At 40.2% G+C, this 26,685-nt stretch overlaps 1 protein-coding gene across 3 annotated transcripts; it reads left to right on the top strand.

The window, feature by feature from the left end:
• On the top strand, positions 1-26,685 carry PTP4A2 (protein tyrosine phosphatase 4A2). Of its 3 annotated transcripts, XM_080920891.1 has the most exons (7): positions 1-403; positions 2,517-2,625; positions 16,371-17,067; positions 19,790-19,882; positions 21,743-21,873; positions 23,142-23,216; positions 24,313-26,685. In XM_080920891.1, exons 3-7 carry the CDS (start codon positions 16,972-16,974, stop codon positions 24,419-24,421), a joined length of 504 nt encoding a protein of 167 aa, XP_080777017.1. In that variant the 5' UTR covers positions 1-403; positions 2,517-2,625; positions 16,371-16,971; the 3' UTR covers positions 24,422-26,685. The 3 variants fall into 3 exon arrangements, with proteins under 3 accessions (XP_080777017.1, XP_080777016.1, XP_080777018.1); XM_080920890.1 differs by lacking the exon at positions 2,517-2,625; XM_080920892.1 differs by lacking the exons at positions 1-403; positions 2,517-2,625 and adding an exon at positions 495-592.

Below are 26,685 nucleotides of genomic sequence, written 5' to 3' on the forward strand. Positions count from 1 at the left end.
GGAGCTGGTCCGGCTGCGCGCGCAGCGGTGGTGGCGGCGGCTCGATCGGCCGGACTGTAACCGTCGTCCGTCCGGGAGCGGCTGTAGCGGCAGCAGCGGCCGGGCACGGCGCGAGGCGACGCCAGCAGGCAGCAGCGGTAGCGGGGGCAGCGGCGGCAGCGGGGGACTCAGCGGCGGTCACGACAGAAGCAGCAGCAGCAGCAAGACGGACTCGTGGACACGCGCCGCCGCCGCCGCCGCCGCCGGGCCGGGCCGGGTGTCGCGCGCCGAGGCTGGGGGGGAGTCGTCGCCGCCGCCGCCGCCGCTCCCGCCGCCGCCGCCGCCGCCGAGGTGACTGAGGAGAGAGGCGCCTCCTCGCTCCCGCCTCCGCCGGCCTTCAATGCCCAGTCCCCAGCTCGCCAGCGTGAGTGCGCCCCTCCCGGGCGGCCCCGCGCGGCGCCCGGGCCTCGGGCAGGGGAGGGCGGGAGGCGCCGCTGCCATTAGAGCAGGCCCGAGACACGTCCCCGGAAGGAGGGCCGGGCCGGGGGCGGGGAGCGCGGCTCGAGGTGGGGGGAGCGAGCGAGCGAGTGAGAGTGGAAGAATGCGGGAGAAGGTGCGTGTGCGGGCAGCATGTGTCCTTGTGGGGGTGAAGGTGTGGCGAGAGCGAGTGGGGGCGAGGAGGAGCGTGGCGGACGAGGAGGTGTGCAGGGGTGCGCCTGCGTTTGTCCGGCGCGTGAGCACAGGCATCCTGGAGGCCCCTTGGTCTTTGTGTTGATAGTGAACCTTCGCGTCCAGGGTCTTAACTCAGTCAAAAGCGTGGGACCTCTTGAGTCGCAGTCCAGTAAGAGAAAAGGGTCAGCGTCTCCCGAGACGCTGATCTCTGTCGTTTCTTTTTCCTTTCGTTAAAAAAAAAATTGTAAATTTATGAATTTCCAGAGATGTCTTTGCCATCCTCCCCACCCCCATTTCCCAGCGCTAGCCATCCAGGCTTGACTCTTGTTCAGAAGGTTGAGTTTTTGCCGGTGAAGTATTCGGAAGCGCAAACTTTTTTGGCAGATGCTCAGTGTTCAGGTCAAGGATGCTTAAATGAGGTAAACCGCAGTATCTTTTACCAGTGAGTGGCTCCCTCTTATCCTTCTGCAGGAAGGTGCCTAGGAAACGGTCATAAATATCGATAAAGAAGTGTTGTAGTTTAGTTTTTGTCCTTGGATTTGTCACGAAGTATAAAGTGACTAATATAGCGTCATTCAGCAAATATAGGCATTCAGCAAATGCTTCAGTTTGGAGTCTCTATTGCTGGATTAGTATATGGTATTTACTTCTTTCCCTGCTCTGTGTTACTGAGCAGTTTCAGACAGGAAGTGAAGTTCAGCTTTGTTAGTGCGCCAGAGGAAACTAAGACTATAGAAGAACTCACATTATCAGGGCTTTGTTTTCTGATCCTGACATGTTTAGTTTTGCATCGGATGATCGGAAGAATTGTAAATGGGCTTTTTCTATGGGGCTCGTAGAAGTAATTCTATTGTTTCATTTGTTTTATTGTACTTTTAGAAATTCCAAATAGGTTCTTGTAGTTTTGGTATTGTCTCAAACTCTTCATAACTGGTTGGCTTTGAACTCTGATCCTCCTGTCTCAGGTCTTCTAAGTATTAAAAGTCTAGGTGTATAAGTAGGCTAAATTGGGGGTTCGAGATAATAGTCGATACAGTTTTATATTTAATGCTATAACCATAGAAGGTAATTGGAAATAAGTAAGCAAAGCTGAGCCTGGTGGCACAGGTCTGTAATCTCAGCTACTTGGGGGCCACAGGCCAGAGGATGGAAGATTTCAAGGGCAGTTTGTGAAACTTTGTGAGATCTTAATCTGAAAATAGTAAAAGGGGTGTGTGTGTCTTCAAAATAGTAAAAGGGATCTGGGGCTATAACTCAGTGGTAGAGCACTGCCTCGTATAAAGTTCTCAGTTTAATCCTGTTGCTACTACTACCAAAAAATGTTGGGAATAAGGAAAGTTAAGAAAAGTAGTTCTTTGTGATAGTGGATATAGAATTACAACAAAATTCAACATGTTACTTGAAGTTTGAAATTTTATATATATATATATATGTATGTATATATATATATATATGTATGTATATATATATATGTATGTGTGTATATATATATATATATATATATATATATATATATATATATATAAAACTTAAGGGTTTTTGTTTGTTTGTTTGTTTGTTTTGAGGCGGGGTCTTATCCTGTATCCTGGCCTGGAACTTAACTGCTGGCCCCTTCGTGGTATTCTTGCTGCAGACTCCCGACTGCTAGCATGGCCAGCATGACTCCACTACGCTTGAGTAGAAATTAATGGTGTGTTCTTTTTCTCAGAAATTAGAGTACTCTGCTTGAGAACCAGTATTGTCTTACTTGGAGGTGGGAGTAATTAGTAACAAGTGCTCCTATGCTACAGGTGGTTTTTTTAATATTCATTTTATTCTCACAGCCACAAAGGTGGAGGATATCCTTGTTGGCATTTGTTTGGCAGGTTTTTTGAGATGCGGGATTTGGTGATGTGCCCCCTGGACTTGATAGTGAGATGAAGAGACACATGAGCAGCAGGCACTTTGTTCAGTAGCTTGTCCCAGGTCACACAGGTAGGTAATAAGAATTGGATTAAAAATTAAGGTCATCTAAAGCCCCCGATTTTTCCAGAATACCAAACCATTCTCTCAGAAGCATATTTGACTTTGAAATTTCTCATTCTCACAGTGATCTAGCAGTTTGCACACAGGAGAGCTGTGGGAAGTAATGGAGAAAACAAGTGTGTTTGAGGCAAGTCGATGGTTGTAGGAGATGCTGACTTGAGGCTTTTGGGGGCCTAAGCTAGGCTTTTATGTGGGAGGAGATTCTGCCTTGAAACTGTCTTGGGGCCCCAGGGTGTGTGCTTTGAGACAGTTTTTATGAGGCACCTGGGATATGTCTGGGAGGAAAGTCTGATTAAAGAAATGTAGTAGACTTTTATGTTTGGGAATTTTGTTTGTTATGGGGGGCATTTATTGGAGCTGAGGAGTCAACTGAGGTTGCCACTGTAAAAGTTTCTCTTGGGGTGTACAGATAATTAAGTCAAAAGATTGCAAATCACATGTAAGAAAATTCACTTGAAAGTACTTTGTTAATTATAAGTTGAACTTCAAATGCAAAAGTATTACTAAGACAACAGTTTGTTAGATTTAGTATCTAGAATAAGCTGGATTTCAGAACACCTTTACCAGTGAAATATAGTTCAGAACTGCTGAACTGGGTATTTTCTAACTCAGAACAGAAGTCAAACCACTCCCTTCATGAGTCAGTCAAGTAATATTTAATTTGAACCAAGTTTATAGCAGAAACCACTTACAACATCACTGAACTTTGGTGGCACAAGGGAAGGAAGAGTAAAGAAATGCTTTCTGTGAGAGTTACTTTAAATCAAAGGTCCATATGTACTAGTTGGAAATTGTGAGCAGATTAAGTTGTATTTTTTTTTCTCTTTTTTTTCTTTCAGTTAGGTCCACCTTCCACCCTAGCTCCTTTGAACCCAGGGCCTCCTGTCAATCTACTACAGAGCTGCACCCTAAGTCCTTTGAGGACAGTGTTGAAATTCAATAGGGACTTAACATTGCAATTCCACCTTTTATTGGAATTAGGGATTAGAGATCAACAAAACTCTGGAGCAAGCATTCTCAAAGAAAGCTTCAGGGGAACAACACAGCTTTTCCACATTCACTCTGGAGATCGAAACTTCATTTATGCCAATTGTTAAGTTGGATTTTGAGTGAGTAGGAATCTGGATACAGTTTAGTGTGATGGAGTAGTAGAGCAAATTCGTAAGAAGTGTAGTGGTAGAAACTGGTTTTAGGTACTTGTAAAATATGTTAAATTTCGGTGTTCTTGGTTTCAGCACTAAAAATAGTGCTCCCCTTTTAGAGGCCTATTTGTCTGATCACAAACCATAACTTTATATTCATTGAGGTGATGGCTCCTCAGCTAAAGGTGCTTGTTGACAACCTGAGTGTCATCCTTAGAGCTGTCCTCCATGATAGGAGGAGAGCGCCGGCTGCAGAGTGTGCTGTGACTTCTACACAAATGCACATATATAAACACGAACAGAATAAATGTAAAAAACAAACAATTCATCACATTTATTAATCTTTGACTCCTTCATCTTTACAAGTAAGGAAATTGGTTTATAGAATAAATGTTGAATTCCAAGTGTTGGGATCTAAACTGAAACAACATTAAAGACAGTGGTGAATGACAAACTTGTTTTCCTTTGGAGTTAAAGCACGCACATCCCTGCTAAAGCAGTGGGTACCACTGATGAGAATTGCTTTGTGAAATGCCGATTTGAGTTCCATCTATTGAGTGAGGAAGAGTTGTCCCCTATTTTCAATATCAAAACTGTTATACACAAATGTCTGGTATCACCATGAACTACATGGTTATCCATGGACTGTTTTCTAATTCACTTGACTCTCTGGACTGTCTTAGACCTTAATGCCTTAGAGGAAAGAGTGCCTGGTATAGAGCCAAAGTAGGTGTTGTACAAAAATCTGCCATTGTTACAAATTGTCATTTTCCCTGCACCTTCACAAAGAAAGCTGCTTAGAAATGGTAGGCTCTGTTCACTTTCCACAAGTCCTCATGAAGTTATCAGGGCTTGAGTGAGAAAATGAGCTTTCTATACAGTGCTGCGCCCTTTAAAGGTGTTTCCCTGCACTATATATACATTCTCTCCTCTTAACCTCTCCCCATCTCTTTTCTCCCTCCATTTTTTTTCCTGAGAAAGGGTGTCTCTAACTCTGTCCTAGAATTCATTATATAGTCCAGGCTGACTTGGAACTCTCAGAGCTTCTCTAGCCACTTCTTTCCAGTGCTGGGATTGAAGGAGTTCATTATCACACCTGGTCCCCCTATTTTCAGTCATTGTAGATTTATAAAGGATCAAAATTTTTCCAAGAAAGATTATTTTGAAAAGTAGACTAATTATACAAGTTTTTGTGACTTGATTACCTGTTTCTTGTTTGTATTCCTTTTTGACATTTAGGTTCAGTCTAGAGGCTGAGGGTACAAGTTCAATGTCACCTTGAGCTTTGGAGTCACCCTGGGCTACAGTGAGGCTAGGTTTCAAGTACTCTAAGATTATTAGAGAATTTAAAGATGAGGCTTTAGTCTGCTCTTTTGCTAGTTGAACCTGGTCTGAAACAACACACTTGAACATTTGAGCAGTTTCCTTTGGAGAATGGTGTTTAATTCCTTTCATAGTTTTTTGGGTTGAAATTTCATTCTTCTCAGAGAATGTTAATTCTTTTGGCATAAAATGCACCCTTGATACATTTGCTTTAGCGGTTCTGTTAAATTATATTTTTATTTCGGCAGTGGTAAAAAATGTTGGCTCTAAGTAATGTATCATTTGATAGAATTGAAAATCAGATCTTCTTGTTTGTTTTAAGATTTGGACATCTTTTCCCCTAATTGTTTTACAGGTTGTAAGCTGTGCCATTGTGTTGTATATGTAATTGATATGCGTGCTTGATGTGTATATTGCTTTTAGTAGTAGGATGCATTTTCTACTCTGCATTATGGTGAAAAGCGTATCATGAGGGGACATGGCTGGTTAGTACAGAAGGATGAGAGTCAGCAGATTGAAGGACGTGTTAGAGGAACAGCAGAGTCTAGTGATATGACTGCTTACAAACAAGGGTTGTTTGAGTAGTTTAAATTATGTAAATGTGAGGAGCCACTATGTGCATGTTGTTTGTATTCTATGGTCCGTGGGAAACTAATCTAGAGCCTTGGTTATGTAAGGTAAGGTATATATCCTCAGCCCTGACTGTCTTTTGACAGGATCTTGAGGCATGGCCCAGGATCCAAAACTCAGTGACCAGTTTGCTCCTGTGACAGTTCCTGAGACCTGGAGCCTGGCTTAGCTATATTCTGTTTTACATTTCTGACAAGATGGGATCTTTAAAGCAGTTTCTGTTTCTGGAGCTAAACCAGTTCAGTGATCAAGTGGGATTAATGATTATAGAAAATATTTTTATTGTGGAGTTTGTGTTTTAGAGGAGAAGGAACCCAGTTTGACAGCATTTACTCCATTCTTAAGACCACTGCTCCACTTTGGGATTTCTGAGACTCTTTACTGAGGTTAGAACTGGCCTGAAATTCTTCATATGGTCAAGACTGTCTCCAGTGTTAATCTGGTTAATCAAGGCTAATCTTTCTCAAGTCACATTATCTTGTCCTTTATGACTTCTACTGGGTTCATCCAGTTCCTGTCAGTTTCATGCTTTTCCTTAAGTTTTTGTTTTTACATGTTCACTTGTATGTGTCATCAGAGGACAGTTTAATGGGAGTTGATTCTCAGTTATACTCTGGATTCCCATCTTTATGCTTGGCAATAAGCACCTTTACTTGATGAGCCATTTTGCTGGCTCTCTTTTGAAATCTTGATTCTCTTCCCTTCTTTTCACACTTTCTTTAACATATATACTGTTAACATGAAAGCCTAATTCCTGTCAAGTATTTTTTACCCATATTGATTTTGTGTGCTTGATCCTTAGTAGACTGTGTATGGTATGCTGCATTTTAGTACCATTTAGAGATGATGGGGTATTATAGACGAAGAAGCATTTGTAAGAAGAGGACAAGGAAAAATTTAATTTTATGTTTGTAAATTAGAGCCCATGTCAGACTAAGTTAGTGGCAACAGAGGACTCTCAGCATGACGTCAGTGATCTCCCCAGTTTACTTCATACTCACACATACTACACACCTTCCATTTTCATTGTCGGTTATTTTTTAAATTGGGAATATTTCTGTTTAGTGAAAAAAATCATACCATTATTGGACAATTAGTGATTAAATAATAAAAGAGGCCTACAGACACAGATGACTGAAACATGATTCATAAAAAGAGGAAGTGAAGTCATAATATAACTGGTTTTCTTTGAAACATAGACAAAAATGTCCTAACAGCAGAGAGTTTTATGGGACTTTTTTTGCTGACAAGATGGGTTTTGGAATGTCTTGTTATCCTAAACAAAGAGAACATCCCCTTCCCTCTTTCTGGGTGGACATTAGACAAATTGTAGTTTTGTCAATGTATTTGACAATCAGGAAAGTGTTAAGTTGACCTATGCATACCTGGGGTGTTTTGAAATACTGTATTATATAGATGCTGAAAAGGGCCTTTTGGGTTCTTGCTTTGCATCCTGCTCCTGTGCTCTGGGTTATTTTGAAAGGTGATTCAAATAACCTTTTCCAAATGTCTGTTTTGCAACCTCAGGGAACTTGCAGCTGCTACAGTCATTTCAACTGTCCTGGTGCAGGGTAGGAAATGTTTCACAGTGGTGTTGACAAGCAGAAGCCAGGTGTCCTTTGAGGTTTTGCTTCTGAATTTGCTTTATTAAAACTATTACTGTTGAAAGTTGAAGTTTTGGTAGGTTGGTTGATTTGGTTCTGGGGATTGAGCACACTTTACTACAAACATTCTACCACAGAATAATAACCCTAATTCCTCAAGTGTATCTATTAATGAAATAATCAATTCAGTAAGCAGGTTTTGAATTAATATGTGAAGTTAAAAAGTGAATTAAAATGATTCAAGACTTAAATTGTTACTTAATCTAGTGAGATTAAAGAAAGAAAAACCAAAAAAAAACATTTGGCCTAATTTTCAGGCAAAGCAACTAATTGGAGGTAGTTTTTAATGCACAGGAAGGTTACCACAGTTGTTTAGAAAAAGAACAAGCATAACTTTATAATAAAAGATGCTTTGGTATCTTAAAGTGCTATTAATTAGTCTGTAATGTAAAGTACAGATGAAATGAAAGTGTGGATGAGCAGAATCAATTTAACTGTTGTTGTTTTTGGTTGAGACAGGGTTTCTCTGTGTAGCCTTGGCGTCCGGGAACTCACTTTATAGACCAGGCTGGCCTCAAATTCAGAGATCTGCCTGCTTCTGCTTTCCTTGTGTGCCACTACTGCCCAGCCCATCTGTTTTAAGTTTTTAAGATTAAATAATTAGATCAGCACCCAATGTTAGGATAACGTTAGGCTTTTTCATGTTATTAGCCAGTATAGTTGTTATGTTTTCAAATATGAGTTGAAAATACCACTATACTTGTCTTAAAGCTATTTGTAGAGAAAGATATTACTAAAATTTTTTTTCTAATCACTAGGATACAAGTTTGAAAGCCATTCTCTTTGATTTGGGATGGAAACAGGGCCCATGTATGTGAGTGAGCAGCTGTCAATGTCTCAGAAGCAGGTGTGCTTGTTGGCTAATTGCTTTCCTTTCCCTTTTGAGTGGCAGGCCATGTGTCTTTGCTGATTCTGAAATGTTAAGACATTTCCTACCATCAAGGTCATAGCTTCTTTTTATAGAGTGGATTATTGATTTCTGTACTGGAACTTCATTCTCAAGTTCCTTTCTTAAAGAAGGAAGTGCAGGAGTGGGAATAACCAAGGAGTAACTCTGAAACTTTTTTTTAAAAAAAGATTTATTTGTGTATGTGAGTGCACTTTAGCTATCTTAATTAGATACACACCAGAAGAGGGTATCAGACCCCATTATAAATGGTTGTGAGCCACCATGTGGTTGCTGGGAATTGAATTCAGGACCTCTGAAAAAGCATGCAGTGCTCTTAACCACTGAGCCATCTTTCCAGCCCTACTCTGAAACTCTTGAGAGTTGTTTTCTCTAACCAGATAAAGAAGCTATCCTTCTGTTTATCTTATTTACAGATACTGTGGTTCCTAGTTTATAAAAATTCATTGGATACTAATCTACTGTATAGGACCAAAGTCTGTGGAAGTAGGAAAGTTAATATGAATCTTCTAAATTTCAAAAAGCCAGTATACCCGTTTTTGTTTGTTAAATGTAGCATTAAAGGATAAAGCAAGGTAGATAACCCAGGCTGGAGAGAGCAGTTGTCTCAACAGTGCTCAGAGGGGTTAGAGTAAGTCAGGAAAACGAACAATTTCAGCTTGAGACTAGATAACTAAAAGAGAAGTGTTTAATTGGTAAATACACATTTTCTAAAGATTACATGCCTTCAGAAACTCAAACAGTACAGTTCTTCACTCAGTGCTGACTAAGTAGGGAGCTATTGATAGTCAAAATGATTTCACTCTGTAGTCTGAGTAGGTGCCTATGAATTTCACAGTGTCTTGGCTTTCACCTTCAATATCCAGTTTGTGGACACAGCTTTTTGGGTTCTACTCTAGAGTGTATTTGAAAACTGACTTTTTCTTATCTTCTGGATTGTTTCTGTCTTGGTCTCAGCAGCATTATCTCCTGGATTATAGTAACAGCCACCCCTCCCCCATCTTATTGCTTCCACCCATATCATTTTTCCAGTCTATCTTTATAAAGCAGCTGGAGTGATCTCTTTAAAAACAACTTGTCATTCTTGAATGACACCCTTAATTGGCTTCATTTGAGGGTCATTTCTCTACAGGAAAGTCAAAAACTTCATGGAGTCTATATAAAGTTCTGACTCTGAATGTCTTTGCCCTCTATTCCAGAAGCATTGGTCCTCCTGTTTTTCCTGGAACACCCAAAGTATGTCTTTATTGTAATCACAACTTATCTACTTGTCTAAAATGTTCTTTGAATATCTATTTGGTTCACACCTTCTGGGCTTGGTTAAAATGTCACTTTTCTAGCAAGTTCTTGCTGATGATGGACTTTTTAAAAAAGTTGGAATCCTAGTCTCCTCTGGAACTGCAGATTGTTTTACTTTGCATTTTTCTCCAAGGAGTGGCATTTTATCTTTTTTTTTTTGCCCACTGAAATATAAAATTCATTCCTACAGTAATTTTTAAAATAGCTTTGCCTTAAGAGGTATGTGATATATATCCAATGGATATTTAAATTACTATGTTTTTAACTACACATACACAAAGAAATTTTAGCACATTTGGGTAAATTTCCAGATTAGATCACTTGAATTTATTTCAGTGGGAAATGCAGATGTTTTTGTTTATGTAAAATGGATTTGTTCTGGGGAAAATATGACAAGGTCTTGGCTGTGTATACAGTGTGTGTACATTTTGGCTTTATGTTGCTTGAGCATAGAGGCTAGTCACATGGGTTTCTATAGAATTTCTGATGAGAAAAATAATAGTAAGTACACTTTGTAGGCTTTGGGGTTTAGGTTCTATTTCCTTTTGTCTAGAATTCTTTATTGTGCATTTGTATTCTAATGTGCAGTTTTAATTTGGCGACTGCTGACATAGGTCATCACATTAGGCTTATATGACTTAATTTGGAGTTAAAAGGTAGAGAGCTCATTGGGAGTGGATTGATGTTAGCCAGATTGGACCAAATTAAATAGGGCTGATCTCTCATGCCTTTGAATAGCTGTTTTCACATTTAAACAGGACTGTAGTTGCTATGGCATGATGTGAAGTTTGCTGAGTCTTTAACAAATATGAAAACTGTCTTCCTGGAACTGTGTTACAGGCTTGTTCAAGGCAGGGCGACTAGCCCTCTGGAGGCCTTTACTAATAACATTGTTTGGAACCTAAGTTTTAAACCCTTAGAGGTTCTTGATCACCTTAGAGTTTTTTAAGAAGATGCATGGAATAGCTATAAAACACTTGAAAGCTGTGTGTTAAGATAAGCAAATTAATGCTTCTGTCCTTCAGTGGCCCCCCCATCCCCACCCCCTCTGTTTCCGGGAATCCTTACCCTCTTATCTTTGTAACCTTTCAGATAGTCCCTGGGTTTGAAAGTACCCACAAATACATTTTTTAAAGCATACCATTTATTCTGCCACACATCTTTTAACTTTGTTTGCTCAATAGTGTCTTTCATCTATTTTTACCTGTTTATTTATTATATAGATTTATTTTTAAGCTTTGCCTAGTTCTCTACTAAGAATATACCCTTTATATCCAAGTAGTGGAGGTGCACAAAGCGCCTTTAATCCCAATACTCAGGAGGCAGAGGCAAGTAGATCTCTGAGGTTGAGGCCAGCCTGGTCTACAGAGTAAGTTCAGGATAGCCAGGATAAAACAAAACCACAAAGAAAGGATATACCCTGATTAAAGGGTGGGTACTGGACTGTTTGATACTGTTTGTTGTTGGCTTTAGATTCTCATTTAGGAAGATACAAATGGTACTTTATGTGCATTGGTGTTTTGCCTCTGTGTGTGTGTGTGTGTGTGTGTGTGTGTGTGTGTTGGTTTCTTTGGAACTGGCATTATAGACAGTTGTGAACTGCTGTGTTGGGAATTGAGTACAGGTCTGGAAAAGTAGTGGGTCCTTTTATCCACTGTGCCATCTCTCCAGCCCCCTGCCCTCAGTTTTACATGGTCTGTATGCCATTAGTTGGCAGTACACTAATGGTAGTTAGTAGGACTCTGCTTACTTGCCTCTTTTTCCAAACTCCTACATCTTTTCCCTCTGCTCTCCATCCCTTCTGTGTAGTCTCCACTTAGATTAGAGGGGTTTCTGTCACAGACCACGCTTTTCAATTTTTCTGTGAACATACTCTTGCTGAAATTAAATTATTAAACAAAACCAGAAATGTATCTAACATAACTTTCTGGTTTTTTAAATGTGTGTTTTTTGTCTGTGGAGGCATATGTGAATAAAGAGGATGCTCTTGGAGGCCAGCTGTTTTGTGACTGCCTGACATGGCTGGGAACGGAATGGTAGTCTTCAAAAAGTGAAATGCTTTTAATCATCACCCCCCCCCCCCATGTAACCTTTCTAAAATCAGGCTCTATAAAAGGTAGATTATTTTGTGTGTAATAATTTGATTTACTTGTATCATGTTGATGGTAAGTTTTTGGACATAGGGTCTTAAACTTCCACTCTAGGTGAGGATGCCTCAAGGCATTGAGGCCTTCTGCCTCTACCTCCTGAGCTGCCATATATAACTTCACTTCTAAAAATCAAGTGCTGGGTTTTGGGTTTGCCAAGAATATGTTCTCCCACTGAGCTACTTTACCAGTTCAATAATGATTTTTATTTTTTTAAGTAGGTAGAGCAGAATTAATGCTAGAGCAAAGTTTAGGAAACGTTTTCCCTGTATAGGACATAAGTGCAGTATTCATGCTGCAATACAGGGCTCTGCGGCTTTTGAGCACACTCTAGCTGGTGGGTTACGGTGGGGATTCTGATTTTAAAACAGGCTTGCTCTGTGTGAAGTGTCAGCTGTAGTTAACATTAGTTCAGCTGAAGTGACAGGTGCAAAACTTGTACTGTCGATGCGTAGTGGGACAAAAACTTGGTTTTATCTTCTGTCTGTTAATTTTGATAGAACATACTGTTTCTTTTGGCAGAAATTCTGTTGTTGGAGCCCTTCAGTATTAAGAATTGAAAATCTAATAAGAAGTTATCGTTATCCCTGGAAATGGTTCTTCCAGAATGAACTGGGAGGAGTAAGATGGGATAAAGCTTGTTTTGTTTGCTCAACAGACAAATACTGGAGACTAGGTAGAAAATTTAATGCTAGAACTGTAAGCTTTTAAGTCTGGCTGCCACTACAATGCAATCCTTTCAGTGCCTTTACTCATCTGATACACATTAGCTGTGATAAGCTTGAACCAGATCTAAAAGCAGTTTAGAATTTCCTTGTGTTTTCCTGTGCTCTGTATGCAAGCCATTGTTTTTAAATGGCTTTTTAAATACTCCTTTCCTCATAGAAGTCTTCAGTTGCAGTTACTTGAAAAGTTAGACTTGCATGCAAAGAGAATGGACTTGAAGAATATGTGGGTGCATCCAAAATTGAAAGAAAAAAGTAACTAAGGAGTCAGGAGATCTAGGCTCTTGTCTGTGATTTGTTTCTAGTTAATAGTGTTGGCTTAAAAACAATTTTACCTACTTGAACAAGATCTTTTAGTTTTTAAAAGGTCAGAATATTTTATCTTCATTTCTTCTAGCTGTTAAGCTCTTTGATTGTACCAGGAGTGTTCTGTAAAATGTCTTGTGTGACCTCAGGCGCCTGTGTTTGAGGTTGCAGTTACAAGTGAGAGTTATAAGAGGGGTCATAGTTTTGACAGGGTGTCTGTGTAGCCCTGGTTGTCCTGGAACTTGCTATATAGATCTGGCTGGACTTACAGAGATCTGTACATAGCCTAGGCTGGTTTCAAGTTTCTATGTATCCAAGGATAGCTTTGAATTTATGATTATACACCACACCCTTATCCCTAGTTTCTTGTGTAGACCTGGCTGTTCTGGAACTCTCTGTAGAAGGCTGACCTCGAACTTGAGATCCATCTGCCTATGCCTCCCAAGTGCTGGTATTAAAGGCATGCACCACTACCAATGCATGCCCCCCTTCCCTCTTTTTTTTTTGGGGGGGGGTGGGGATCAGACTTTACTCTGAGATCTGGTTGCCTCTGCCTCCTGTGTACTGGTTCTAAAGCCACCTCCAAGGCTGGGCCATATTTTAAGAATGTTTTAGTTTTGTGTCCACAGTAATATTAAACACGCCATTTATAAAATAAGAATATCGATAAGGAAAAAAGATGTGAGACTAGAAGATGTTTGAAAGTTTATAGGCCCGGGCTCTCTGTATTTCACTTTCTTCCCCAGGTGACTTACACCAATCTATCTTTCATAGTATTTTCTATCTGCTCATATAGAGCCTTTATTTTTATTTTTCCTTTTAGTGCTGGGGATGGAACCTGAGGCCCGTGTCTGCTGGGCAAGCCTTCTATTACTGAAGTACATCCAGCACAAATGTTTTTATTTTTATAAATTTAATATGTTTTTTTTGAGAAAAGGTCTAACAGTGTAGCTCTGGCTTGGCCTGGAACTTTGATTCTTTTGCTCCTGTTTCCCAAGAGCTGGGATTTATAGGTGTGTGCCAGTGTACCAAACCCTTTAAATTATTTCTTTAATTTTTGCAGTGTTGGGGTATCAGTTCCAGGGTTTTATGCATGTTAGGGAAGCATAGCTATATTTTTAGCCCTGGAACTTCAAATAAGTGATTAACTATCGGTGACTTATAGAAGAGGAGAGAGGAGAAATTTTAGACCAGTTAGTTCTCTGTTTTGAGAGGCACTTTGGGTTATATAGACACTGCCTGACTGAGCCAGTTTGTAATGAAACATTAAATTGAAAGCACCAGGCCTAAACTGATATTTGGAGAGAATGCTTGTGGGAATCATTGACTTCAGATAGCTCCTACTTTTGCTTGTTTGTTTTTTCCCTTCCTGGTTTCCCTGTAACTCACTCTGCAGATCAGACTGGGATCAAAAGCCTGCAGTGCTGCTGCTGCCACCTAGCTTTTTCTGTGGGTGTGTCCCACATGCACGCAGAAGCCTCATAGGTCAGAAAAGGGTGCTGGATTGTTTGGAACTGAAGCTACAGACAGTTAACTGCCATGTGTATGTTAGGAACCAAACCCAGGTCTTTTGCAAAAGTGACACGTACTCTATTATTAATATTGAGCCATCTATTTCTCTAGCCTCCAAAGTTGTTCCTGTACACATAACAATATTTAAAAGAAACAATTTTTAAAAAAAGGTTTACACTTATTATACTTTTAACTCTATTTGTGTACATGTGTGTTGGCCATGCACACATGGGTGCAGATATCCTCGGAAGCCAGAAGATTTGAATCTCTGGAACTGAAGTCAGGGCAGAGTTGTGAGCTGTTCAGTGTGGGTGTTAGAGATTTGAAATCCTTTGCAAGAAGAGACTACCTTCCACCAGGAAGTTATCTTTCTAGCCCTAAAATTATATATATAAACAAACACAAATACACACACACACACACACACAGTAGCTGTCTTCAGACACTAGAAGAGGGCATCAGATTCCATTACAGATGGTTGTGAGCCACCATGTGGTTGCTGGGATTTGAACTCAGGACCTCTGGAAGAACAGTCAGTGCTCTTAACTGCTGAGCCATTTCTCCAGCCCCCACTGATGTTTCTCAAACAATATGGCCCTGGCTGGCATAGATTTCCTGAGTAGACTAAGGTGGCTTCAAACATACAGAACTCCATTTGCTTCTGCTTCCCAAGAGCTGAGCTGAGATTAAAGGTGTATGCTACTAAGTCCAAATATCTTTAAATTATTTTTGATAGAGCATCTCACTGTATAGCTGTTAAGACAAAGTTGGCCTAAGAATTGTTACCCTGTCTCAGCATCCTGAGGGCTGAGATTACAGCCATGCCTGGCTGATTTTTTACTCTTGAGGCGGTGACGTCAAAAATGGCAAAAAGGAGAACCTGGACTAGAAGTAAGAGCATGGGCATGTGCGTGAGCTAAATCCATAGACAGTGGGGATACATTAAACTCAAAAACACAGGGCCGGTTATTTACTATGTTGCCTTGAGGCAAATGCTTTCATTTATGTTTGTGTGTATGTAGACCAGGCTTGCCCTAAACTTGTTTTGTAGCAAAGAATGACCTTGAATTTCTGATTTTTTTCTGCTTCTACCATTCAGGTGCTAGGATTACTGGATATATGCCACACGCCCGATTTATGAGGTGCTGTTAGTCAGACTAGGCTTGTAATGTTAGGCAAGCACTTTACCAACTGAGCTGTATCTCCAGATTTAAAATAAATATTTGGGGCTGGAGAGATGGCTCAGTGGTTAAGAGCACTGACTACTCTTCCAGTGGTACCAAGTTCAACTCCCAGCAACCACATGGTGGCTCACAACCATCTGTAATGAGATCTGTAATGGGATCTGATTCCCTCTTCTGGTGTGTCTGGAGACAGCTACAGTGTACTCACATACATAAAACAGTAAAACTTAAGATTTGGCCGTACTAAATGGATTAATATCATAAATGGGGAGCTACAATCAAATTTTTTTTTAAAGATTTATTTATTATATGTGAGTACACTCTCACTCCCCTCAGACACACCAGAGGAGGGTATCAGATTCCACTACAGATGGTTGTGAGCCACCATGTGGTTGCTGGGATTCAAACTCAGGACCTCTGGAAGAGCAGTCAGTGCTCTTAACCACTGAACCATCTCTCCAGCCCCCACAATCAAATTTTTGAAGTAAAATTTTGTTAATTATCTTCAGCCTATTTACAAATGAATACCCTATTTTAAACAGAATACATGTGAAAGAGCAAGTCACCAAAAGCAGAAAAATACAGTATTGTGTGAGTTCATGGGAGGAAATTTTCTTCAAGTACAGTTTTTGATTTGAATGATCACAAGACAATGAAAATTAATTAGACATGATTATTATAAGACTGGTTTTTAAGATCTTATGTATATCCTTATCTAGATCTTTATAGGTGTCAATAATTTAGCATTTGTTACCTTTTACCTATTTTGGTCTCTAAGAGAATATATACTTTCTGAAGGCTTCATGCTTATTCTGTTCTGTTATTCACTTCGTCTTATTTGTGTTTTCCCCCCAGGATTTTCGTTGGAATATACGTTGCACATTTATGGCGATTCTGAGCGTGAGGGCAGACTTCTGCCAGGCTCAGCACAGCCTTTTCGCTGACAAGTGAGCTTGGGGTTATACGTGCCATAATTAACATTGCCTTGAAGACTCTGGACACCGAGACTGGCCTCAGAAGTAGTAGGCTTTTCTTTTTTTTAATTGCAAGTGTATTCTTTTAATGACTCCAGTAAAATTAAGCATCAAGTAAACAAAAGTGGAAAAGAACCTACACTTTTATCTTGTCTCACTAGTGCCTAAATGTAGTTTAAAGGCTGCTTAAATTTTGTATGTAGTTGGATTTTTTTGGAAGCTGAAGGTATCCATCTGCAGACATTGAGGCTCAAGTTGAATTTGAATTCAAGTGGATTCTCAATACTTCTGCCTGTGTTGAAGAGAGAAGCTTCATAAGGAATAAGCAAGTGGAATAGAGAAAATAGTGATCAGTAATAGGCATTTTAGTGGTCTTTTTAATGTTTTCTGCTGCAGAACATTTCAAGATTTATTGATTTCCTCCTCCCCCCATTTTCCCCACCACACTCACACACGCACGCTCACACTTTTTATTTGCCATAATGAACCGTCCAGCCCCTGTGGAGATCTCTTACGAGAACATGCGTTTTTTGATAACTCACAACCCCACCAATGCGACTCTCAACAAGTTCACAGAGGTAAGGTTGTAGCATAATTTACTTTTGTGATTGATTTTTCTTAGCTATGAATGTTTATCTTTTCATAGTTTACATTGGGTTGAATTGTTAGAACAATTTTTGAAAGAATACGGAATTTGGGGATGTTGTAGATTATCTGGTACTTCTCATTGTGTGTTCTTTCTGTGTTTATTAGTAGTACTTTTTGTCATTTTCAGTAAAAAACTCAACATTTATTGGCCACAGTATGTACTCAGAATTTCAGTAAGCACCTTAAGTCTGTCATACATACTAGAACACATGTTAGGGGTTGGGCAAGATGGGTAAAGGAGCTTGTTGTCATGTGTGACAACCTGAGTTCTATCCTTGGGAATGTGAGAACTGATTCCCCCAGGTTGTCCTCTGACCTCTACACACTGCCATAACATACATGTATGTCCCATATGTACTAAGTTAAAATGTAATGATTAAAGAATAAATTCATGGTCTGGAGAGCTGGCTGAGTGGTTAAGAGCACTCACTGCTTTCCCAGAGGTCCTGAATTCAATTTCCAGCAACCACATGGTGGCTCACAACCAACTATATTGAGATCTGACGCCCTCTTCTGGTGTGTCTGAAGACAGCGACAGTGCATTCATGCATAAAATAAATAAATAATACTTAAAAAAAGAAAACCTCATGTTATATTTTAACCACAAACTACTTAGTAACAGTTATCACAAATACAGAAATCCAGACACTTGGGGAAGGAAGTGATCATGAGTAGTAAAACATGGAGCCTCATTTTTTTCCTTCTTTAGGTAATGAAGAAAGTCTTTACACTTAAACATATATTTATTTTATTTATATTACAGATGGTTGTGAGCCACCATGTGGTTGTTGGGAATTGAACTCAGGACCTCTGGAAGACCAGTTTAGTGTTCTTAACTGTTGAGCCATCTCTCTAGCTCAAGTCTTTACTCTTAAGGGGGTATTTAAATGTAAAGTTTTTAATTTCTTATAGGTGATGCCATCAACTGTTGAGTTCTGTTGATGTGTTGTGGAATAGAGAGCAGCCAGAGAATTGATTTTATGGGTGGCAAAGCTGAGACTAAATAGTTTTACCATAAAAATGAAAACAGTTTTCTGATGGGGGATAACCATGAAACTCATTTTAACTCCCCAGACCATTTTTGTGGTGTTGGGGACTGAACCCAGGGCACTGTGCAGGTTTTCATGGGCTTTCCACTGAGCTACCAACATCCGCAGTACATATATTTTGAAGTCTTCTCAGCTTCAGTGGCACTAGAAATGGAGCCCGGAGCCTCATGCATGCCAAGAAGTACAGTGCCACAAACTATGTTCCCAGTCCTTCTGTATTTACTTTTTATTTAGAATCACTCACTAAATTTCCCAACCTGGCCTTAATTCTGTAGTGCAGGTGGTCTGTGTGGTCCTACTATTTAGCCATCTAAGAAGCAGAGATGACAGGTCTGTGCCACTAAAAATACTCATTTTAACACTCCCAGCTGGGAGCTGGTGAGACGATGGTTCAGTAGGTAAAGACCCTCACCACCAAACCCGATGACCTAAGCTCAACCCCAAACCCCACATGGTGGAAGAAGAGAACGGAGACTTGAATATTGTTTGTAAGCACGGGCACAAAAATGAACAAATGTTGTAAATAGTTGTTTTTTTAGACAGGGTCTCACTATTTGGCCCTATCTGGCCTCAGACTCCAGAGATCTGCCTGCCTTTGTCTCTGGAGAGCCATTCCTGGCCTGTATTTTCTGTTTAAAGGAGTAACTGGCTATAATTGTGTACTAGCTCTTTTAAAATTACTTCCCCCCCCTAATTTCAAAATTAAACCTTTTCTCTTTAGAAAAGCAATTGATGATTATTGCATAAAAATTATAAACAGCCAGCCAGCCAGTGGTGGCACACACCTTTAATACCCATATTGGGAAGGCAGAGGTCAATCTCTGAATTCCAGGCTAGCTTGATCTACAGAGCTAGTTCCAGGATAGCTAGGGCCACACAAAGACATACTGTCTCAGGGGTGGAAGTCAGGGAAAATACAGAAAGGCAAAATAAGAGCTAAGCCTTAACAGGTGAGAATCAGGGACAGGCAGATGGGTCTCTAAGTTATAGGTAAGCCTGGTCTACATACAAATCAAGTTCCAGGACAGCCAGGGCAGTTAAATAGAGACACTATCTTGAAAATAGACAGCAAAAGCAAAATAATAGAAATGAAAAACATTGAATTGTTAAATACCTTAGGCTTCTAGTTTTTTCCCCCGTGTGTATATTCAGAAAAGCACATATGATATCATAACACATATTTAAAACAGTCCCCTCAGTCCTTTTACTTTTGTAGCCATTATAGTATTCACCATATAGGTGTGCCTGCCTTCTTTTGGGATTGCTAATAAGCAACAGTTTTAGCTTTCACCATTCTGTTCTGTCTATGGTGAAGATGTTGTCCTGTCGTTAATACCTGCGTTCTCTAAGTCCCAAGAATACAAATTCTAGGTCATTGTATATATGAACTTTTAAAAAGTTTTTGTACTGTGCTACTAAATTGCCCTTTAGAAAGATGAATATTTCCATAAGGAGTGTGTGTCTGTTCTGCTTGTGCAGTGAGATCAGTGTTGAGCTTTGTCTAAGGAGGATACTGCCTAGTTTCACTTTCTGATAGTACATTTCTAAAACCCAGCTTTCAGATTGCAAAAGCAAGTTCCCTGATAACTGTTTTTCTTTAAAGGAACTTAAGAAATACGGAGTGACAACTTTGGTTCGAGTTTGTGATGCTACATATGATAAAGCTCCAGTTGAAAAAGAAGGAATCCACGTTCTAGTGAGTGTCGTGGGTCTTTGTTTCTTTGAGCACACTGACATTCAAACACTGTTTATGAAGCTTGGAACTCAAATGCCAAGTTAGTAGCAGTTTTAATAGCAGTTTCCTAAAGTTTCTTTGGATTAATAATACATTATCCATGTGTCCTATGATTTCAAGGTCATCTGGGTCTACATAGTGAGTTCCAGGCCAGCCAAGGCTACAACAGTGAGGCCCTGTCTCAAGCCCCTCAGAAATGAAGTGAACAGTAGCTGAGTAGGGGCAACACCCGAGGTTGTTCTCAGATTCCAGATTGCCTGCACACACATAATTCATGAAGTATTCAGCTTTTGTTTCTATGCTACTAATTTGACTGTAGAGGACAAAAAGGCAGGAAAGAGCTAAGGGCTGGGAGAAGGCTTCCTGGTGCAGAGTAGTTTCTAACACTTGGTTAGATTTCTGAAGAGCTCTGATCAGGTTAGATCTAGTTGAGTTCAATTTGAATACAAAGTAAGCATGCTAATTGCTGTTTCTTTACAGAAGAGACTCATGTTAGTTAAAACTGTACCTTTCTTTCCCCCTGAATAATTTGGCCCATAAGGTGCAGCTCTTAGGAAAGAAATGACCTTTCAGTCTTCTGTGCTATAAGCTCTTATGTGACTTTGTGAGGGCAATGTAATAGGAAGGTTGTGTAATAACTGGGAAGAAAGCAATAAGGAGAGATAGGTAGGTCACTGATCTCAGTCAGGTACCTACCTGGTCAGTGGCTGGGAAGGCAGTTATGTAGGTAAGTTTGTTTCCTTGTTATGTGGGTGGCCCATAGGTTTCTTATTTTTGCTTTAGTAAAAGCATAAACTACCACCAACATTCTGTTTTTTAAAAAATTGTTTTACTATTTGGCTTGCATTCCTATTCTAAAAGACTGGTCCATGGTCTGGAATTTCTGTCAGTAAGAAGACAGAATGCAGCCCTTTGATTTTACTGTTTGAGAAAGTTTCATGTTACTAGGCAGGCTTCACACTCACTGTGTAGCTGAGGGTGACTTTGAATTGATTCTCCAGAGTAACCTACTTCCTTCAGCAAGAATTCAAACAGCTGAATCTATGGGGGCCATTCCTATTCAAACCACCCAGTAGCCAAGAGGAATAATCCTCAAGTGCACTAAAGACCAGTGAGACTCAACTGGCATGCCATGGTGCCAGGTGGGCTGAAAACACGATAGCAGTGGTCCTCTTATTTGGTCCCAGCTTTAAGAGTTTTCTCTAGGGTTGGGGATTTAGCTCAGTGGTAGAGCTCTTGCCAGCAAGCACAAGGCCCTGGGTTCAGTCCTCAGCTTAGGGGGGGGGGGGGGAGTGTTCTCTATCATGTCTACCTGCTACCTTGACCATACAAGATTTAGGTCTGTGACAACAAGGATTTCTGGTTAAGATAGGGCTGGGGTTGGGTGTGGTCAGTGGTAAAATAATTGCCTAGTGTTTCTAGGTTCCTAGGCTCAGTTCAGAACGTGTGTCTGTCTGTCTGTCTTTAGATGGGGGCGACATTTATTGTATTTCATTTGAGAAGACTTGACAGATGGAGATTTAGGTCTCGGATAGTTTTTCAGCAGTGGTCAGGATTTTGTTAAGAATAGATACATGAGGTGGTATACACCATTTATCCCAGCAGAGGCAGGAGAATCTCTGAGTTCAATGCCACCTGGTCTATAGAGTGAGTTCCAGGATGGCCAGGGATGATACACAGAGAACCCCTATTTGGAGAAAACATATGGGTGCGCGCGCGCGCGCGCGCGCACACACACACACACACACACAAACACATTTTTAGCAGGAAGTTGGTCTCTAAGAACATACCAGTTTAATGTAAGAAGTCATTTCTTTTCAGGATTGGCCATTTGATGATGGAGCTCCACCCCCTAATCAGATAGTAGATGATTGGCTAAACCTGTTAAAAACCAAATTTCGTGAAGAGCCAGGCTGCTGTGTTGCAGTGCATTGTGTTGCAGGATTGGGAAGGTAATTACCTTTTTTTTTTTTTTTTTCCTGAGTTCACTGTTGTATCTAAATAAGCCAACTAAAATTTTCACCTTGGTAGAATTTGCATTTAGTAATTAAATGATACTAAATCACCAGAAAGGAAATGAGAAAATGCCAGTGTAATAAGCTCTAATAAGAACCTTTTGGGTTGGGTCTGGATCTGATTCTAATGCCATACTGAATATAATGAAGGTCCCTGCCCCCATTTCAAGAAAAGGGATTTAGGTCATTAAGTGGACAACAAAGTTAAAATTGTTTTAGAGATTAAATTATCTGTACACGGTTGGGTTTGAATTGAAATGAAATGAAGTTAGCAGGTAGAAGGTTACTTTAAACATGAACAGAATGTGTACACAGTGAGAGTTGTCTGATCATAAAATCCTTCTCACCGAACATTGCTTTCGGTAGTGTTTTACACATTGATCAACAGCAGGTTAAATGCCAATTTATGGTGTGCACTGTGACTCAGAACATTATGGTGAGACACAGTTCCCTCAAGGTGGTTATGACTTGAATCATTAGCTGTGCTTAGCACTGTAGTATGGCAAAGTTTCTTCATGAGGTTGGAAGTTTCAGTTCTCTTGAAGGCTGATGGTGGTGTGAGGCCTTCCTGGGTAGCTTTATTTCTATTCCTGTCTCAGGTAGTTGGAGGCAGTGCTCTATTAATGTACTTTTTAAATATCTTTTCTTTAAGAATAGAGAATAGAGCTGGATGGTGGTGGCACACTCCTTTAATCTCAGCACTTCTAAAGCAGAAGCAGGTGGATCTCTTGAGTTCGAGGCCAGCCTGGTCTACAGATCTATGACAGCCAGGGCTACAGAGAAACCCTGTCTCGAAAAACACAGGAATTGAGAAATTTGGTTCAGTGGTAATGGGCAGAGGTAAGGGCTGCTCGTGAGTGTGAGGCCAACCTGCTCTACTTTTAGAAGAAAACAGTAGGTTACTGAGTTGGAGGGGAAAACTGGAGTTTGTTCCTGTCTTACCCCATTTACCCACTCCACCCACCCATCCATCCACCCAAGAATGAGACATGAACTCTTAAAGTCCTGACTCCTCCCAGAAGTCATTGTGTAGTTAAGGTTGGCCTTGAACTCAGATTTGCCTATCTTCCCAGTGCTCTGATTAAAGGCCTATATGCCACTACACCCAACAGAAGCTCAGGCTGGAAATATGTAAGCTTTCAGAAAACTAAACCTCTTGGGATTCTAAAGGCTTATGGATACTTACAGATGGCTTCTGTCTCCAGGGCTCCTGTGCTAGTTGCACTTGCATTGATTGAATGCGGAATGAAGTATGAAGATGCTGTTCAGTTTATAAGACAGTAAGTATGAAGCTGTATGTTCAGACACTTGATGCAGGGCTGTGCATGAGGAAGAGGTTATGGGAAGGAATCATTTGTAATATGCAAGCACTGGCATATTTTGGGCTTAGACACTAAAGATAGAACAAAAAAAGGTTAAGGCAAGTGACAAAAACTGAACACCATTGGCATTTGTAGATTGTGTTCTGATTTCAATATCAGATAGTATATAGTTGGATGTCTAGGAATCTTGACAATGAGTATTGATCAGTGCTGCTTTCATTGGATTTCATAATAGCTCCAGGGCAGTTCCATATGACCAGCAGGCAAAAGCAATGCATGGAGAAACAGAGTCATCACTTGGTACTTTTTTTTGAGTGGCCTGTCCTCATACACAATTATATGGGTAGTATCCCAACAGTCCGGGCATTGGTCTGAAATAATCGGCCATACTATTCCTTTCTTTAACAAAATTAAAGCATCCTTGTCTGTCCTGAACCTGAGGCTTTGTCTTTGTGTGTTCTAGTTTTCCTTTTTTTTTTTAAATAAAAGATTTGTTTATTATATCTAAGTACACTGTAGCTGTCTTCAGACACGCCAGAAGAGGGCATCCTATCTCATTACAGATGGTTGTGAGCCACCATGTGGTTGCTGGGATTTGAACTCGGGACCTCTGTAAGAGCAGTCAGTGCTCTTAATTAATCACTGAGCCATCTCTCCAGCCCTAGTTTTCATATTTTAAAGCATCCTAATAGTTGTTTGTTGTTCTGATCTGAAGTGTTGAAGTGATCTGGTGTTCAAAACCCAGCTGATTTCTGTTAGACTACAGTAGCAGGCAGAGAAAGAAACTTGGGAGGCAGTGGTAGGTGGATTCTGAGTTTGAGTGGTTTACACCACAAGTTCCAGGACAGCTAAGGCTACAAAGAGAAACCCTGTCTTGGAAAACCAAAAGGAAAAAATAGTTCATGTTTCAACTTTCTAAAGTAATGTAGTATGGGGAATATGCAGTCTTTTAGCTAGGGAGAGCTAGCTAGAAGACATTATTCTATTAATAGTACATTTCAGGAAGCTGTACAGTTCTTTGCTACATAATAGTGCACTGTTCTTATATTTTCAGAAAAAGAAGAGGAGCATTCAATTCTAAACAGCTGCTTTACTTGGAGAAATACCGACCTAAGATGCGATTACGCTTCAGAGATACCAATGGGCACTGCTGTGTTCAGTAGAAGTAGAGGAAGGCCGGCTGGATCGTGGTATTAGAGGGAACTCTTGGTACCTGGAAATGTGAATCTGGATTCTTACCTGTGTCATCAAAGTAGTGATGGATTCAGTACTCCTCAACTCTACTGATTGAGAAGAAGGCAAATAAATGATAAAGAAATCCCTCTATAACACGAATAAAATGTTTAAGAAAAGAAAAAAAAGAAAGGAAAAGGGATTAATTTAGTGAAAGATGATTTTGCTCCTAGTTTCGGAGTTTTGATTTCTGACAGGATTGAATTATTTCAAAATCTCCTGTGTTTTTTAAGCTTTTTCAAAATAGATGTCTGAGGAAAACCAGCAGAATATTAACCAGTGTGGAGCCAGTTGTTGGGGAGCACACACTTCCATTATTCTTGGCACATAGGTCTCCTTGTGATGGAATTTGGGGGAGGTAGATTTCCCCATCTTCTCTCTTCCTGCCTCTCTCCCTTCTCCTGATACATGTTGAAGGAATAGAAAGAAGCCCTTGTTGCTGTAGATGTGCGTGTGTCTGGCAGCCTTAAGCCCACCTGGGCACTTTTAGGAAAAAAAGAAAAACCAAAAAATAAATAAATGAATAAATAAAAAGCAAAGAAAAAGCAGTGGCGCATATATTCTATGGTCCAGGTGGTTTCTAGTCTATTGATAATAGAAGATGATGTTAGGGTTTGGGTTTTTTTTTTTGTTTGTTTGTTTTGTTTTGTTTTGTTTTTTGTTTTTTTTCTTGCAGCCCTGATCTAGCATTAGGCATGAAAGGTAGCCAGGAGCCTTTGGTTTTGTAAATGGTAAGGAAATGAAATGACATCCTAAATGGAGTCTTTTTCCTGTAATTTAACTGAAAGAATCTTTTTTCCCAACAGTGAAACAAGTGGGCCTTCTAGAAACTTTATTGCAGAGATGGCTGGAGGCCATTGTTGGTGTGTCCAGGAGAGTTAGCATGTTTCCACAAGCGTAGAACTATGGGCTGTGGTTTTGCTGTCTAACGATGTCATGGAAAAGTGGTATCTTAAAATTTTAGGACTGATTTCAGAAGTAGTCAAAGGAGCAACAGAGCATTCATAGTATTTTGGTCTTGACAAATGCCTGTGGTGGTGGTTTTCCAGGCTAGTCTTCATTTGTACAGTTCAGTGTAACCACTTATCACCTTTTTAATCCTAGATTCTTCTGAGATTGAAAAAGAAAACTCACTGACAGAACAGCTTTGCCTAGTGAGTATGTGTCCACAGACTGTGACATCAGAGGAGCAAGGGCAGGCAGCCCAGTGAGCAGCAAAAGCTCATGGCATCGTGTGGAAGTCTTGTGGGTTTTCTGCTCAGTGTGTTGATACAGAAAAGCTGTTTCCTTATTTGTAGAAGGCAGTTGGCCAGACAAAGCAAACGGAGGGGCATCTCCATGTACCCTCTTCACCTAAATGTTCCGTATTTGACAGTACCCTGCTACCCAAGCCTTGAATGCAGGCCTTTAATCTTGTCCCACTGGATTTTTATTGTGCAGAGCCATAAGCTTCCTGTTTTGTTCATGTCAGGCCAGGAGGATGGAGGACATCTCACTGATGCCTCAGATGCTGGCAGCTTTCTGAGCTGCCTGTTTACTGTTGATGGAATTGTTCTGATTTTTAACTAAATGCAAATGTAGTCCTTCCTGCCTCATCCCAGAAAATGAAAAAATAATGCTTTTGACACTGTTTCTAGAATTCTTAAAGTAAAAAATGATGATATAATCCAAAAATTCTTACTTCAGAGTATGACAGTAGATTTCTTTAACAAAAACTCAAGATCAAAATTTCTTACTCTTTAAGTTTAGGTTGACTGTTGACTCCTCAAGGGTTTGGATCGATACCACCCAAATCTTTTCCATTTGACATGCTCAGAATGTTGGTGTGTGTATTTATATGTATTTGTTTTGTGAGCACAGTAGCTCCCATGAGGGTGTGCGAGTGCAGGTGCCCACCAGCATCAGTGTCTGCCTGAAACAGTGTCATTCCTGGTCCTGGGGGAGGAGAAGGGTGTGTAAAGGAACATAGAGCAGCCCTTACTTTGTCTTAAAGAAGACTAATGTTTATTGTTCTCAGAACTGGACTTTTATTTTCCCTCTCAAAATTAAAACTTTTTCTTTTGGATTTAATGAAGTATTGCTAGCTGAAGCCAGTTTGACTTGTGAGAGAGGTTAGACTGATGGAAGGTGTGCAGGCTGATTTACAACCAAACCCTGAACCCTTTTGAAGAACAATAAAACATATTTTACATGC

This window comes from Micromys minutus (assembly GCF_963924665.1).
Source record: "Micromys minutus genome assembly, chromosome: 9".
Lineage (NCBI taxonomy): Eukaryota > Metazoa > Chordata > Mammalia > Rodentia > Muridae > Micromys > Micromys minutus.